The 15,223-nt window shown below is 44.3% G+C and overlaps 1 protein-coding gene across 2 annotated transcripts in view; it reads right to left on the bottom strand.

Moving 5' to 3' along the window:
* The window catches only part of LOC110509568 (electrogenic sodium bicarbonate cotransporter 1), a 72,976-nt gene that overhangs the window by 21,606 nt on the left and 36,147 nt on the right, over positions 1–15,223 (bottom strand). For both annotated transcript variants that reach the window (XM_036967513.1, XM_036967514.1), the window contains exons 10-13: positions 12,037–12,191; positions 11,684–11,812; positions 11,010–11,184; positions 674–807 (exon numbers count right to left, since the gene is read on the bottom strand). In XM_036967513.1, coding sequence (XP_036823408.1) covers positions 674–807; positions 11,010–11,184; positions 11,684–11,812; positions 12,037–12,191 — 593 coding nt within the window. The remainder of the gene's footprint in view (positions 1–673; positions 808–11,009; positions 11,185–11,683; positions 11,813–12,036; positions 12,192–15,223) is intronic.

Here is a 15,223-nt window from a genome sequence, read left to right on the forward strand (position 1 = left end):
TTCCCATGGTGAATTAGATTGGGGTTTGGGTTTTTAGTGGGCACCACAGTACCCTTGAGCCAGGACCACATACCACTGGTAATCCTCACAACAACAGTCCAGCTCTGAAAACAAATACTGGCGCAAAGTAAGACATCCCTAGGGCCATTATTGTTGCTAATTTGTTTTACTTCTATTGAATTCTCTCAGACATATTTCCACAGTCATAGGAGGTCATTTAAATATGAGAGAGAGAAACAAACGACTGGTGGTGGGTAAAGTTGCCAACTTACTTACTGAGGTAAAATATGAGTTGAATTCATTAGTTCCCAGTCTAGTGGATTTGTTTGTGGCCGAGTTACTACATCTTAATTCCTTTAATGATTTTGACAGCTTTTTGGGGTTATTTTTGTTTTCTGCAATGTAGTCAGTATAGTACCCCCTCTTGGCTCCCACAATCTTCTGAGCCTCATTCCTGAGCCCTTTAAATAATAGGAAGGCCTTGTTCCTTCATTCAATGGCTTCAAGGATTTCATGATTAAACGAAGGGTTGGCTCTCTGCTTTACTCTAACTTGCATAATGGGAGCCACAGCGTTAACAACCTGGAGGAACCTACTCTTGAAAGCCTCTCCGACGGAGTATCAATATCTGTGGTACTCATAATGCAAGAAAAATAGAGAGGGTGACACTTACTTGCTGAAGTTGAAGAGGAGCCTTTCAAACACCAGTACAGGACCGGTGCTGCTGAGGATGGTGAGAGGCTGGCCAGCCAGCAGACAGAATATGGCCCCTGTCACTGCCGTGCCCAGGAAACTTTCCAACACACCCTGGAGGACAGGAGAGGGACACAGAGGGGCTGGTGAGTCAAAGAAACACACAAACAGACAGAGATAGAAAAAAAAGAGGCAGATGGAGACGTTTGTCCCAAATCCAGAGAAAGATTAGTCTTCGGGTGGAGTTAGTTAAAGGTCCTAGGTCAAGAACACAGAGTAAACAGCGAGAGTGGCAAAATCCAAACCACTGTTAGATATGTTTAAACCGAGTGGGACTGGACAGGAGAGTGATTGGTGGAGGGCCGAAGGCAGGATTTGGTTCCAAACTACTGTTCTCGTACCCTACTCTCACAAAAAAACAAGAGAGCAAAGCTCTGGTCACACTTGGCTTGCCCGGTTACCCATCCGCATCGCTCCGGCCTAAAGCCACACTCACTGTTTCTTCTCTACAATGCGTCTGGATTTGCTTCCTCCCTGACGACTTCTCAAATGTGAACACATTCAAAACGTTCTGATTGGCTCAACCCATTTGGTTTCTGGGACCAGAGCCGGCCTACACAGATCCTGAATCATGTAATTGGGACATCAGCCCAAACGACTTCTAGGATAGGAGGTTCAGACTGACGCATGGAGAGATCGATAGCAAAATTAAATTCAGGATGAGATGTACAGGGCCATAAGCAAACAAGATAATGCACATCCAGAGGTGGCGCTCCTAGTGCCTGGTGATTTTAATGCAGGGAAAAGTCTAACCTAATTTTTACCAGCATGTCACCTGTGTAACAATAAGGGAAAACAACTCTAGATCACCTTAACTCCACACAAAGAAACACATACAAAGCTCTCCCTCGTCCTCCATTTGGCAAATCTGACCATAACTCATCCTCCTGATTCCTGCTGACAAGCAAAAACTCAAAACGGGAAGTACCAGTTACATGCTCAATAGGGTAGTGGTCCAATGAAGCTACAGGACTGTTTTGCTAGCATATTCCAGTCCATATGTTCGGGATTCATCCGATAACATTTACCACATCAGTCACCAGCTTCATTAATTAGTGCATCGACAATGTCGTCCCCACAGTGACAGTACATACAGTACATATCCAAACCAGAAGCCATGGATTACAGGCAAACATCGACACTGAGTTAAAGGCTAGAGCTGCAGCTTTCATGGAGAGGGACACTAATCTAGATGCTTATAAGAAATCCCGGTATCTCCGGCTTCGCGTTCCTAGGAAACTATGCAGTTTTTTGTTTTTTTACGTGTTATTTCTTACATTAGTACCCCAGGTCATCTTAGGTTTCATTACATACAGTCGAGAAGAACTACTGAATATAAGATCAGCGTCAACTCACCATCAGTACGACCAAGAATATGTTTTTCGCGACGCGGATCCTGTGTTCTGCCTTACAAACAGGACAACGGAGTGGATCCTATGCAGCGACCCAAAAAAACGACTCCGAAAGAGAGGGAAACGAGGCGGTCTTCTGGTCAGACTCCGGAGACGGGCACACCGTGCACCACTCCCTAGCATTCTTCTTGCCAATGTCCAGTCTCTTGACAACAAGGTTGATGAAATCCGAGCAAGGGTAGCATTCCAGAGGGACATCAGAGACTGTAACGTCCTTTGCTTCACTGAAACATGGCTCACTGGAGAGACTCTATCCGAAGCGGTGCAGCCAACGGGTTTCTCCACGCATCGCGCTGACAGAAACAAACATCTTTCTGGTAAGAAGAGGGGCGGGGGCGTATGCCTCATGGCCAACGTGACATGGTGTGATGAAAGAAACATACAGGAACTCAAATCCTTCTGTTCACCTGATTTAGAATTCCTCACAATCAAATGTAGACCGCATTATCTACCAAGAGAATTCTCTTCGATTATAATCACAGCCGTATATATCCCCCCCCAAGCAGACACATCGATGGCTCTGAACGAACTTTATTTAACTCTCTGCAAACTGGAAACGATTTATCCGGAGGCTGCATTCATTGTAGCTGGGGATTTTAACAAGGCTAATCTGAAAACAAGACTCCCTAAATTTTATCAGCATATCGATTGCGCAACCAGGGGTGGAAAGACCTTGGATCATTGTTACTCTAACTTCCGCGACGCATTTAAGGCCCTGCCCCGCCCCCCTTTCGGAAAAGCTGACCACGACTCCATTTTGTTGATCCCTGCCTACAGACAGAAACTAAAACAAGAGGCTCCCACGCTGAGGTCTGTCCAACGCTGGTCCGACCAAGCTGACTCCACACTCCAAGACTGCTTCCATCACGTGGACTGGGAGATGTTTCGTATTGCGTCAGATAACAACATTGACGAATACGCTGATTCGGTGTGCGAGTTCATTAGAACGTGCGTTGAAGATGTCGTTCCCATAGCAACGATTAAAACATTCCCTAACCAGAAACCGTGGATTGATGGCAGCATTCGTGTGAAACTGAAAGCGCGAACCACTGCTTTTAATCAGGGCAAGGTGTCTGGTAACATGACCGAATACAAATAGTGCAGCTATTCCCTCCGCAAGGCTATCAAACAAGCTAAGCGCCAGTACAGAGACAAAGTAGAATCTCAATTCAACGGCTCAGACACAAGAGGCATGTGGCAGGGTCTACAGTCAATCACGGACTACAGGAAGAAATCCAGCCCAGTCACGGACCAGGATGTCTTGCTCCCAGGCAGACTAAATAACTTTTTTGCCCGCTTTGAGGACAATACAGTGCCACTGACACGGCCTGCAACGAAAACATGCGGTCTCTCCTTCACTGTAGCCGAGGTGAGTAAGACATTTAAACGTGTTAACCCTCGCAAGGCTGCAGGCCCAGACGGCATCCCCAGCCGCGCCCTCAGAGCATGCGCAGACCAGCTGGCCGGTGTGTTTACGGACATATTCAATCAATCCCTATACCAGTCTGCTGTTCCCACATGCTTCAAGAGGGCCACCATTGTTCCTGTTCCCAAGAAAGCTAAGGTAACTGAGCTAAACGACTACCGCCCCGTAGCACTCACATCCGTCATCATGAAGTGCTTTGAGAGACTAGTCAAGGACCATATCACCTCCACCCTACCTGACACCCTAGACCCACTCCAATTTGCTTACCGCCCAAATAGGTCCACAGACGATGAAATCTCAACCACACTGCACACTGCCCTAACCCATCTGGACAAGAGGAATACCTATGTGAGAATGCTGTTCATCGACTACAGCTCGGCATTCAACACCATAGTACCCTCCAAGCTCGTCATCAAGCTCGAGACCCTGGGTCTCGACCCCGCCCTGTGCAACTGGGTACTGGACTTCCTGACGGGCCGCCCCCAGGTGGTGAGGGTAGGCAACAACATCTCCTCCCCGCTGATCCTCAACACTGGGGCCCCACAAGGGTGCGTTCTGAGCCCTCTCCTGTACTCCCTGTTCACCCACGACTGCGTGGCCACGCACGCCTCCAACTCAATCATCAAGTTTGCGGACGACACAACAGTGGTAGGCTTGATTACCAACAACGACGACGAGACGGCCTACAGGGAGGAGGTGAGGGCCCTCGGAGTGTGGTGTCAGGAAAATAACCTCACACTCAACGTCAACAAAACTAAGGAGATGATTGTGGACTTCAGGAAACAGCAGAGGGAACACCCCCCTATCCACATCGATGGAACAGTAGTGGAGAGGGTAGCAAGTTTTAAGTTCCTCGGCATACACATCACAGACAAACTGAATTGGTCCACTCACACAGACAGCATCGTGAAGAAGGCGCAGCAGCGCCTCTTCAACATCAGGAGGCTGAAGAAATTCGGCTTGTCACCAAAAGCACTCACAAACTTCTACAGATGCACAATCGAGAGCATCCTGGCGGGCTGTATCACCGCCTGGTATGGCAACTGCACCGCCCTCAACCGTAAGGCTCTCCAGAGGGTAGTGAGGTCTGCACAACGCATCACCGGGGGCAAACTACTTGCCCTCCAGGACACCTACACCACCCGATGTCACAGGAAGGCCATAAAGATCATCAAGGACATCAACCACCCGAGCCACTGCCTGTTCACCCCGCTATCATCCAGAAGGCGAGGTCAGTACAGGTGCATCAAAGCTGGGACCGAGAGACTGAAAAACAGCTTCTATCTCAAGGCCATCAGACTGTTAAACAGCCACCACTAACACTGAGTGGCTGCTGCCAACACACTGACACTGACTCAACTCCAGCCACTTTAATAATGGGAATTGATGTAAATATATCACTAGCCACTTTAAACAATGCTACCTTATATAATGTTACTTACCCTACATTATTCATCTCATATGCATACGTATATACTGTACTCTATATCATCGACTGTATCCTTATGTAATACATGTATCACTAGCCACTTTAAACTATGCCACTTTGTTTACATACTCATCTCATTTGTACATACTGTACTCGATACCATCTACTGTATCTTGCCTATGCTGCTCTGTACCATCACTCATTCATATATCCTTATGTACATATTCTTTATCCCCTTACACTGTGTACAAGACAGTAGTTTTGGAATTGTTAGTTAGATTACTTGTTATTACTGCATTGTCGGAACTAGAAGCACAAGCATTTCGCTACACTCGCATTAACATCTGCTAACCATGTGTATGTGACAAATAAAATTCGATTTGATTTGATTTGATTTGACCTCCACTCAGGAACTTTCACTGTCTTCTTGGTAAGCAACTCCAGTGTAGATGTGGTCTTGTGTTTTAGGTTATTGTTCAGCTGAAAGGTGAATTCAACTCCCAGTCTCCCAGGGGAACGCTGTTTGAACCAGGTTTTTCTGAAGGATTTTTCCTGTGCTTAGTTCCATTTCTTTTCTTTTTTTATTGTGAAAAACTCCCCAGTCCTTGACGATTACGAGAATACCCATAACATGATGCAGCCACCACTACGCTTGAAAATATGACGAGTGGGACTCAGTAATGTATTGTATTGTATTGTATTTAGGAGAAAAAGTGAATTGCTTTGCCACATTTTTTTGCAGTATTACTTTAGTGACGTGTTGCAAACAAGATGCATGTTTGGAATATTGTTATTCTTTACTGGCTTCCAAATGTTCACTCTGCCAATTAGGTTAGTTTTGCAGAATAACCACACTTTTGATGATCTATCCATCCATATTATGTGACTTGTTAAGCACATTTTTACTCCTGAACTCATTTAGGTTTGCAATAACAAATACTTTTTGACACAAAACATTTCAGCTTTTCCTTTTTAATTAATTTGTAAACATTGCTTAAAACATAAATTCCACTAACATTATGGGGTACTGTGTGTAGGCCAGTGACCAAAAAAATCTCAATTTAATAAATGTTTAATTCAGCTGTAACACAACAAAATGTGGAAGAAGATCAGGGGTGTGAATAGTTTCTGAAGGCACTGTAGTCCCCTCCAAGCTCATCACTAAGCTCAGGACCCTGAGACTGAACACCTCCCTCTACATCTGAATCCTGGACTTCCTGACGGGCTGCCCACAGATGTTGAGGGTAGGCAATAACACATCCGCCACGCTAACCCCCAGGACGGGGGCCCCTCAGGGGTGCATACTTAGTTCCCTCCTGTACTCTCTGTTCACCTATGACTGCATGGCCGCATGACTTCAACACCATCATTAAGTTTGCTGACGGCACGACGGTGGTTGGCCTGATCACCAACGACAATGAAACAGCTTATAATCGCCGAAAGCGATGACAATTGAGCTGATTGTGGACTACAGGAAAAGGAGAGCTGAGCACGTCTCACTCTTTATCAAAGGGGCTGTAGTGGAACGGGTTGAGAGTTTCAAGTTCCTCCGTGACCACATCACTAAGGATTCATCATTGTCCACACACACCCACACTGTTGTGAAGAAGGCACAACAATGCCTCTTCCCCTCAGGATGCTGAAAAGATTTGGCATGGCCCTCAGACCCTCAAAAAGTTAAACAGCTACACCAATGAGAGCATCTTGACTAGCTGCATCAACTCTTGGCATGGCAACTGCTTGGCATGCGACCGCAAGACACTACAGAGGGTAGTGTGTACAGCCCAGTACATCACTAGTGCCGAGTTCCCTGCAATCCAGGACCTCTATACCAGGCAGTGTCAGAGGAAGGCCCTACAAATTGTCAAATACTCCAGCCATCCATATCATAGACTGTTACCACTCTCTGCTACCACACGGAAAGCGGTACCAATGCACCAAGTTTGGAACCAACAGGACCCTGAACATCTATCTCCAAACCATAAGACTGCTAAATAGTTAGTTAAATAGTTAACCAACAGTTACCTGGATTATCTGCATTGACCCTTTTTGCACTAACTCTTTTGACTCATCACATACAATGAGAGCCAAGATGGCCGCCATCGATAAGAGACAATACTGTGCAGCTGTATGCATCGACCTGGCCAAGGCTTTCGACTCTGCCTATAAGAATGTGGTGATTGACAGACTCAACAGCCTTGGTTTCTCAAACTGACTGCCTCGCCTGGTTCACCAACTACTTCTCAGATAGAGTTCAGTGTGTCAAATCAGAAGGCCTGTTGTCCGGACCTCTGGCAGTCTCTATATGAGGGTGCCACAGGGTTCAATTCTCAGGCCGACTCTCTTCTCTGTATACATCAATGATTTCGCTCTTGCTGCTGGTGATTCTCTGATCCACCTCTATGCAGACGGCACCATTCTGTATACTTCTGGCCCTTCTTTGGACACTGTGTTAACTAACCTCAATGCCATACAACTCTCCTTCCATGGCCTCCAACTGCTCTTAAATGCTAGTAAAACTAAATGCATGCTTTTCAAACGATCGCTGCCCACACCTGCCCGCCCGTCCAGCATCACTACTCTGGACGGTTCTGACTTAGAATATGTGGGCAACTACCTAGGTGTCTGGTTAGACTATAAATTCTACTTCCAGACTCACATTAAGCATCTGCAATGCAAAATTAAATCTAGGATCGTCTTCCTATTTCGCAACAAAGCGTCCTTCACTCATGCTACCAAACATACCCTCGTAAAACTGACCATCCTACTGATCCTCGACTTCGGCGATGTCATTTATAAAATAGCCTCCAACACTCTACCCAACTAATTGGATGCAGTCTATCACAGTGCCATCCGTTTTGTCACCAAAGCCCCATATACTACTCACCTCTGTGACCTGTATGCTCTCGTTGGCTGGCCCTCGCATCATATTCGGCGCCAAACCCACTGGCTCCGGGTCATCTATAAGTCTTTGCTAGGTAAAGCCTCGCCTTATCTCAGCTCACTGGTCACCATAGCAGCACCCACCCCTAGAACGCTCTTCAGCAGGTATATTTCACTGGACACCCCCAAAGCCAATTCCTCCTTTGGCCGCCGTTCCTTCCAGTTCTCTGCTGCCAATGACTGGAACGAACTGCAAAAATCACTGAAGCTGGGGACTCATATCTCACTCACTAACTTTAAGCACCAGCTGTCAGAGCAGCTCACAGATCACTGCACCTGTACATAGCCCATCCGTAAATAGCCCATCCAACTACCTCATCCCCATATTGTTATTTACTTTATTTATTTTGCTCCTTTGCAGCCCAGTATCTCTACTTGCACATTCATCTTCTGCACATCTATCACTCCAGTATTTAATTGCTATATTATAATTATTTCACCACTAGGGCCTATTTATTGCCTTACCTCTCTTATCCTACCTCATTTGCACACGGTATATAGACTTTTTCTATTGTATTATTGACTGTATGTTGTTTATTCCATGTGTAACTCTGTGTTGTTGTATGTGTCGAACTGCTTTGCTTTATCTTGGCCAGGTCGCAGTTGTAAATGAGAACTTGTTCTCAACTAGTCTACCTGGTTAAATAAAAGGTGAAATAAAAATAAAACAATGCTGCTACTACCATTTATTATCTATCCTGTTGCCTAGTCACTTTATCCCTATATCTACCGCAATGACCGTGTACCCCTGCACATCGACTCTGTACTGGTACCCTGTGTATTCAGTGCATTAGGAAAGTATTCAGACGACTTGACTTTTTCCACATTTTACAATAAGGCTATAATGTATCAAATAGTTTTTAACTCAGGAGAGGCTTCTGTCTGGCCACTATCATTAAGGCCTGATTGGTGGAATGCTGCAGAAATGGTTGTCCTTCTAGAAGGTTCTCCCATCTCCACAGAAGAACTCTAGAGCTCTGTCAGAGTGACCATCGATTTCTTGGTCATATCTCGGACCAAGGCCCTTCTCCCCCGATTGCTCAGTTTTAAAGTCACCATTGATGATGAATGGAAACAGGATGCACATGAGCTCAATTTCAAGTCTCATAGCAAAGGGTCTGAATACTTATGTAAATAAGGTATTTGTTTTTTAGGTTTAATAAATTAGCAAAAAAATCTAAAAACCTGTTTTCGCTTTGTCATTATGGGGTATTGTGTGTAGATTGCAAAAAATATATATATTTTTTATCCATTTTAGAATAAGGCTGTAAAGTAACTAAATGTGGAAAGAGTCAAGGGGCCTGAAAACTTTCCAAAGGCAATGTATAGCCAAGTTATCGTTACTCATTGTGTATTTATTCCTCGTGTTATTATTTTTCATATTAATCATCTTTTTTTCTCTCTACATTTTTGGTAAGCGTTTTACAGTCTTCACCTGTTGTTTATGAAGCATGTGACAAATGTAATTTCTTTTGATTTTAAGCTTTCGACATCATGATATCAATCTGCCGATTCAGCGTTTGCTTTATTTCCCCCATCACACAGCTCCAGACATACAAAGAGCTGTTATACAGGTCAATCAGGACAGACAGCCCTGTTCAAGTTCACATTGTGCCATTGTGTGTTTATACTAGCTGTATTTTACACACCCTCACCAGGCCTGGGTAGGAGCCAACGGACAGATGGGATGCAGGATCAGAGCTACGCTGCCTGGAACGCTGTGCACCAATGCTTGGATAGCTATGGCTTCTTGGAAAGGTCAGAGGTCAGGAGAGGGATTCCCTTCCCCTCCTCCCACACAGTGGAGTGAGGTTGGGGGAGGACGGAGGAGATGGGGCAGTGACGAGGCTAGCTGAGTAATCTGGATCTTTAGTTATTTCTAGTGGAGCCAAATCCCCTGAGACCAGCTCTCCTCGGCTCACACATGCCTGCCTCGACTGACGTAGCTGAGTAAACTCAACCCCATATACATCTCAATACAGTTGAGTTGTCACTTAGACTACATCAAGTCAGCATCAGTGGATACTTGCAAAAATGTGCATTCTTGAATGCATACATATGTTTGTACTATATAACTATGTTATTTTTTGGGGTTCTGCAATCCATTGTTTTTGTTAATAACTTAATTATATTGGGCCGTGTAATCCACTGTTTCCCAATGGAGTATACGATACGATAGAAGTTGGGATCCGTAGTTTTTTATTAAAAAAAAATTGTATTCTATAAAAAAATCTGCCGTGCAATAAAGGGGCTGCTTACAAACAGCTTCCTTGGCAGAGGTTGTATAAAATGCTATTTTTATCCAAAACTACAGCACCCAAAGCAAACAACATAGCTATTACAGTCCAAACATAGGTACAAGGTACGCATACATTTTTTTTTTACATTTGAACAAGTTTCGACAGATACCGACTTGATATAGTCGGCGATGCACTCCGCCAAAACTCATCGCAGCTGAACTCCATTGAGATGTTGCAACTCAACTCCATTGAGATGTTCAGTATACGGAGTTACGTTTACTCAGCTACGACTGATGCAGCTTGCTGTGTGTGGTGGTAGTGGTGGGGGGGGGGGGGGGTGTAGTTGTACTCTCCCCAACTCTCCCACTTCATACTCTAACAGTCAACAAGCTGTCTGCATATCTACAGTAAACCAGATCATCCTAGCCAGCAATATACACACACCTGTCTTGGCATATGCCCTTAACACACAGTTAGTGGCAACTGCACAAGTAGGGTGGGGCGCTGTGTCCCAGGTCAGGTTAATTATATTATAGCCTACATTACAAGATGAGCTATAAGGAGATGTAAAGCAATTTAGATTTAGAAGTTGTCATAGTACAGTCATGGCAAATGCTCAAGGAGTCCCAGTTATATGCTACAACTGGGGCCCTGTTGAGGTCACAGGTCAATATCCTGTCCCTCATTACAAATTATTAATATAGTATTTGCCAATGCTTAAATCCAGTTATGCCTATGCAAAAAATATATATAATAAATATTTCAACTGAATCTGTTTCACAAAGACATAAACAGGTGTGGCTCACCTGCATGTTTTCCGTAGCGTCTCCTAGCAACCCTCCGAAGGTGATTGCATTGGTTACGGTGCCCAGATAGATGAATAAGATGGCGGACAGCGACTGGATGTGAATGGCGTCGTAGAAATCACTGGCGAAAAAAGGCAGCTTCCGCTTGATGTCCAGAATGAGGCCGCCGCAAAACCTTAACAATGAAAATGTGACAGTAAAATGTTACATTTATGCCACAAACTCTTTGTTATTGGCAAATGATTTAAAGACGTAGCCTCGTAAAAGGAGACGGATCGCTACGATCCCCATTCTGTTTTGGTCAGCGTAGCTACTGAATCGGTCTGGTTTACGAGATAACTAAAGATGCTGTCTCATCACAAATCAGTGTCTGGCACAAAGCGTAACTAAAAGGCAATGGTAAATAGTGTCTTGCTTTGGCCACACACATGAGGTGTAATTTCCTGGAATTCCGTAGTAAACATGCGTGGAGTTACAGTGTAAAAGTAAATAGTTTTGCATTCTGATTTCAGTGAGAGTTGAGGCCCTTGCTGAGTGACATTCTATCAATGTACTGGTATTGGTATTGGCAGTTGAAGACAGCTCTGTATTGACAGTTAAAGACTGCTCTGTTATTCAAGACTACACCATATCATATGGTTTAGGCTAGTAGTAATGAGCAGTGTCATCCTTACTTCCCAGTGTTCATGAGCTCTTCTCCGACATGTCCATGTCCCCCTCCTCCCTGACCCCCGTCATGTCCCGGTGTGTCCCCATTCATCTGGGGCCCATCCCCTCCACCCCCAGCATTATACTGGTTCTTCCTATACAGACAGACACAGTAGGTTAACCCACAGACATCACTCTCCGACACACATCTGATTGTTTGTGGTCCACCATGAGTACCAAGTTTGGAGGAAAGAGAGGGAATAGTCCGGGTCACTTTTAAAAAGAAACATGCGCAATTTAAGTAATTTCCTGGAACTAGGAACATTTACAGAATTGTTTAACCCTTCTAGGACCAGAGGTGTGTGGGACAGGGCTGTACCTCTTGTCAGACGAGGGCAGGGATTTGGGGGGTTCTATCCTGATGTCGGGGTCCCACTCCCCTGGGGGTAGGACAATGACCTCATCCAGGAACTCCTCGATGCCCGCCAGCAGGTCCTGTCTGTCCTTGGCCTTGTAGGCAATGTCATGGAACACCTGACCACAACACAACCGATGAGGAATCATATTAACATCAACAGCGGCACACAACCAAACATTTCTTGTTTCACACTTGCCTCTTCCTCATATTGTGACCTGAGTAATTGGATCCTAATCATTATCATCTATTTCTATGTAAAGACTTACCGTATCCAATCTATTTAAGCCATAATCTCTTAATAATAGTATACATATATATGCCAATTAGCAGACACTTTTATCCAAAGCAACTTACAGTCATGCATGCATACATTTTACGTACAGGGTTGCGAACTTACTATTCTGCCGTTGCAAGCACCATGCTCTACCAACTGAGCTACAGAGGACCACCAGGACCTCTTATTGCACTGAGAGTATCTCTGTAAATCTCAGGCACAGAGTATTGAGCCCCTCAGGCCAGGCCAGGGCAGATCACTACATACAGGATTTAACCAGGTGTTTAACCCAAAAGGCTCAGCCCTTTTCGTTTCCATCTACATGGGCCGGCACCCGTGTCTCACTGGGCCACGGCTCCGGCGGACCAGCTCTCACTTGGGGCCAAAGCCAGGCCACTGGTACTTTCAGCTTTAACAGCTTCTCAGAAAGCAACTGTTTTGATTGTGCGGGGGTTGTCGATTCTGCTCTTCACAAGTCCTCACTGTCAGCCCTAGCTAGGTAAACACAACTCCCCTAGTATAACTTGCCTGGTACAGTATACACTAAGTGAAACACTGGTGTTACAGTCAAAAAGCAGCATCAGAGCCACAGTCAGGTTTTAGTTAAACTGTAACTTGAGGAAATCTTGGGAAAAAAGGGGGTGTGGGGAATATGAGAGTCAGGTGCAATATGGGTAATCGGAGGGAGAGGAGTGTTTGTAAACATTTCGTGGGTCAGTGTGGGCAGTGCAGGAGAGGTTAGGAGTGTAAAATAAGAACTCTGATATCCACCAACACAGGATAAGAATATGGTGACAATCATGAGAGATTACAATCACAGAAACTCTAAAGCAGGAGCAGTGCTGGTCTTTATAACACCTTATATCCTACTATGAGGCTGGGAGACAATAGTCAGAGAATATGGCATTTCCCTGCAATAACACTAAACGATACAGCTGTCGTACAGTATGCGGCTGCTCCTTTTTACGATTGTCTTGTCATAATGTCTTGTCAATAGGCATGAGGGTCAACCTAGCCTTGCACTACCACACTGATCTCACAAGCTTACATACAGTGCCTTGCGAAAGTATTCGGCCCCCTTGAACTTTGCGACCTTTTGCCACATTTCAGGCTTCAAACATAAAGATATAAAACTTTATTTTTTTGTGAAGAATCAACAACAAGTGGGACACAATCATGAAGTGGAACGACATTTATTGGATATTTCAAACTTTTTTAACAAATCAAAAACTGAAAAATTGAGCGTGCAAAATTATTCAGCCCCTTTACTTTCAGTGCAGCAAACTCTCTCCAGAAGTTCAGTGAGGATCTCTGAATGATCCAATGTTGACCTAAATGACTAATGATGATAAATACAATCCACCTGTGTGTAATCAAGTCTCCGTATAAATGCACCTGCACTGTGATAGTCTCAGAGGTCCGTTAAAAGCGCAGAGAGCATCATGAAGAACAAGGAACACACCAGGCAGGTCCGAGATACTGTTGTGAAGAAGTTTAAAGCCGGATTTGGATACAAAAAGATTTCCCAAGCTTTAAACATCCCAAGGAGCACTGTGCAAGCGATAATATTGAAATGGAAGGAGTATCAGACCACTGCAAATCTACCAAGACCTGGCCGTCCCTCTAAACTTTCAGCTCATACAAGGAGAAGACTGATCAGAGATGCAGCCAAGAGGCCCATGATCACTCTGGATGAACTGCAGAGATCTACAGCTGAGGTGGGAGACTCTGTCCATAGGACAACAATCAGTCGTATATTGCACAAATCTGGCCTTTATGGAAGAGTGGCAAGAAGAAAGCCATTTCTTAAAGATATCCATAAAAAGTGTCGTTTAAAGTTAGCCACAAGCCACCTGGGAGACACACCAACCATGTGGAAGAAGGTGCTCTGGTCAGATGAAACCAAAATTGAACTTTTTGGCAACAATGCAAAACGTTACGTTTGGCGTAAAAGCAACACAGCTCATCACACTGAACACACCATCCCCACTGTCAAACATGGTGGTGGCAGCATCATGGTTTGGGCCTGCTTTTCTTCAGCAGGGACAGGGAAGATGGTTAAAATTGATGGGAAAATGGATGGAGCCAAATACAGGACCATTCTGAAAGAAAACCTGATGGAGTCTGCAAAAGACCTGAGACTTGGACGGAGATTTGTCTTCCAACAAGACAATGATCCAAAACATAAAGCAAAATCTACAATGGAATGGTTCAAAAATAAACATATCCAGGTGTTAGAATGGCCAAGTCAAAGTCCAGACCTGAATCCAATCGAGAATCTGTGGAAAGAACTGAAAACTGCTGTTCACAAATGCTCTCCATCCAACCTCACTGAGCTCGAGCTGTTTTGCAAGGAGGAATGGGAAAAAATTTCAGTCTCTCGATGTGCAAAACTGATAGAGACATACCCCAAGCGACTTACAGCTGCAATCGCAGCAAAAGGTGGCGCTACAAAGTATTAACTTAAGGGGGCTGAATAATTTTGCACGCCCAATTTTTCAGTTTTTGATTTGTTAAAAAAGTTTGAAATATCCAATAAATGTCGTTCCACTTCATGATTGTGTCCCACTTGTTGTCGATTCTTCACAAAAAAATACAGTTTTATATCTTTATGTTTGAAGCCTGAAATGTGGCAAAAGGTCGCAAAGTTCAAGGGGGCCGAATACTTTCGCAAGGCACTGTATATGATTTGCTACACGGATAATAAAATTATAAATATTGTATTTATTTATTTAATCTTTATTTAACTATAAACAGTCAGGTCCATAATTATTGGCATCCTTGATAAAGATGAGCAAAACATTTGCAAAAAAATAATCATACAATACAGCACAGTATTGTATTCTTTATTTTATACCATATTTTTTTGCTCAC

Source organism: Oncorhynchus mykiss, chromosome Y (assembly GCF_013265735.2).
Source record: "Oncorhynchus mykiss isolate Arlee chromosome Y, USDA_OmykA_1.1, whole genome shotgun sequence".
NCBI classification, from domain to species: Eukaryota; Metazoa; Chordata; class Actinopteri; order Salmoniformes; family Salmonidae; genus Oncorhynchus; species Oncorhynchus mykiss.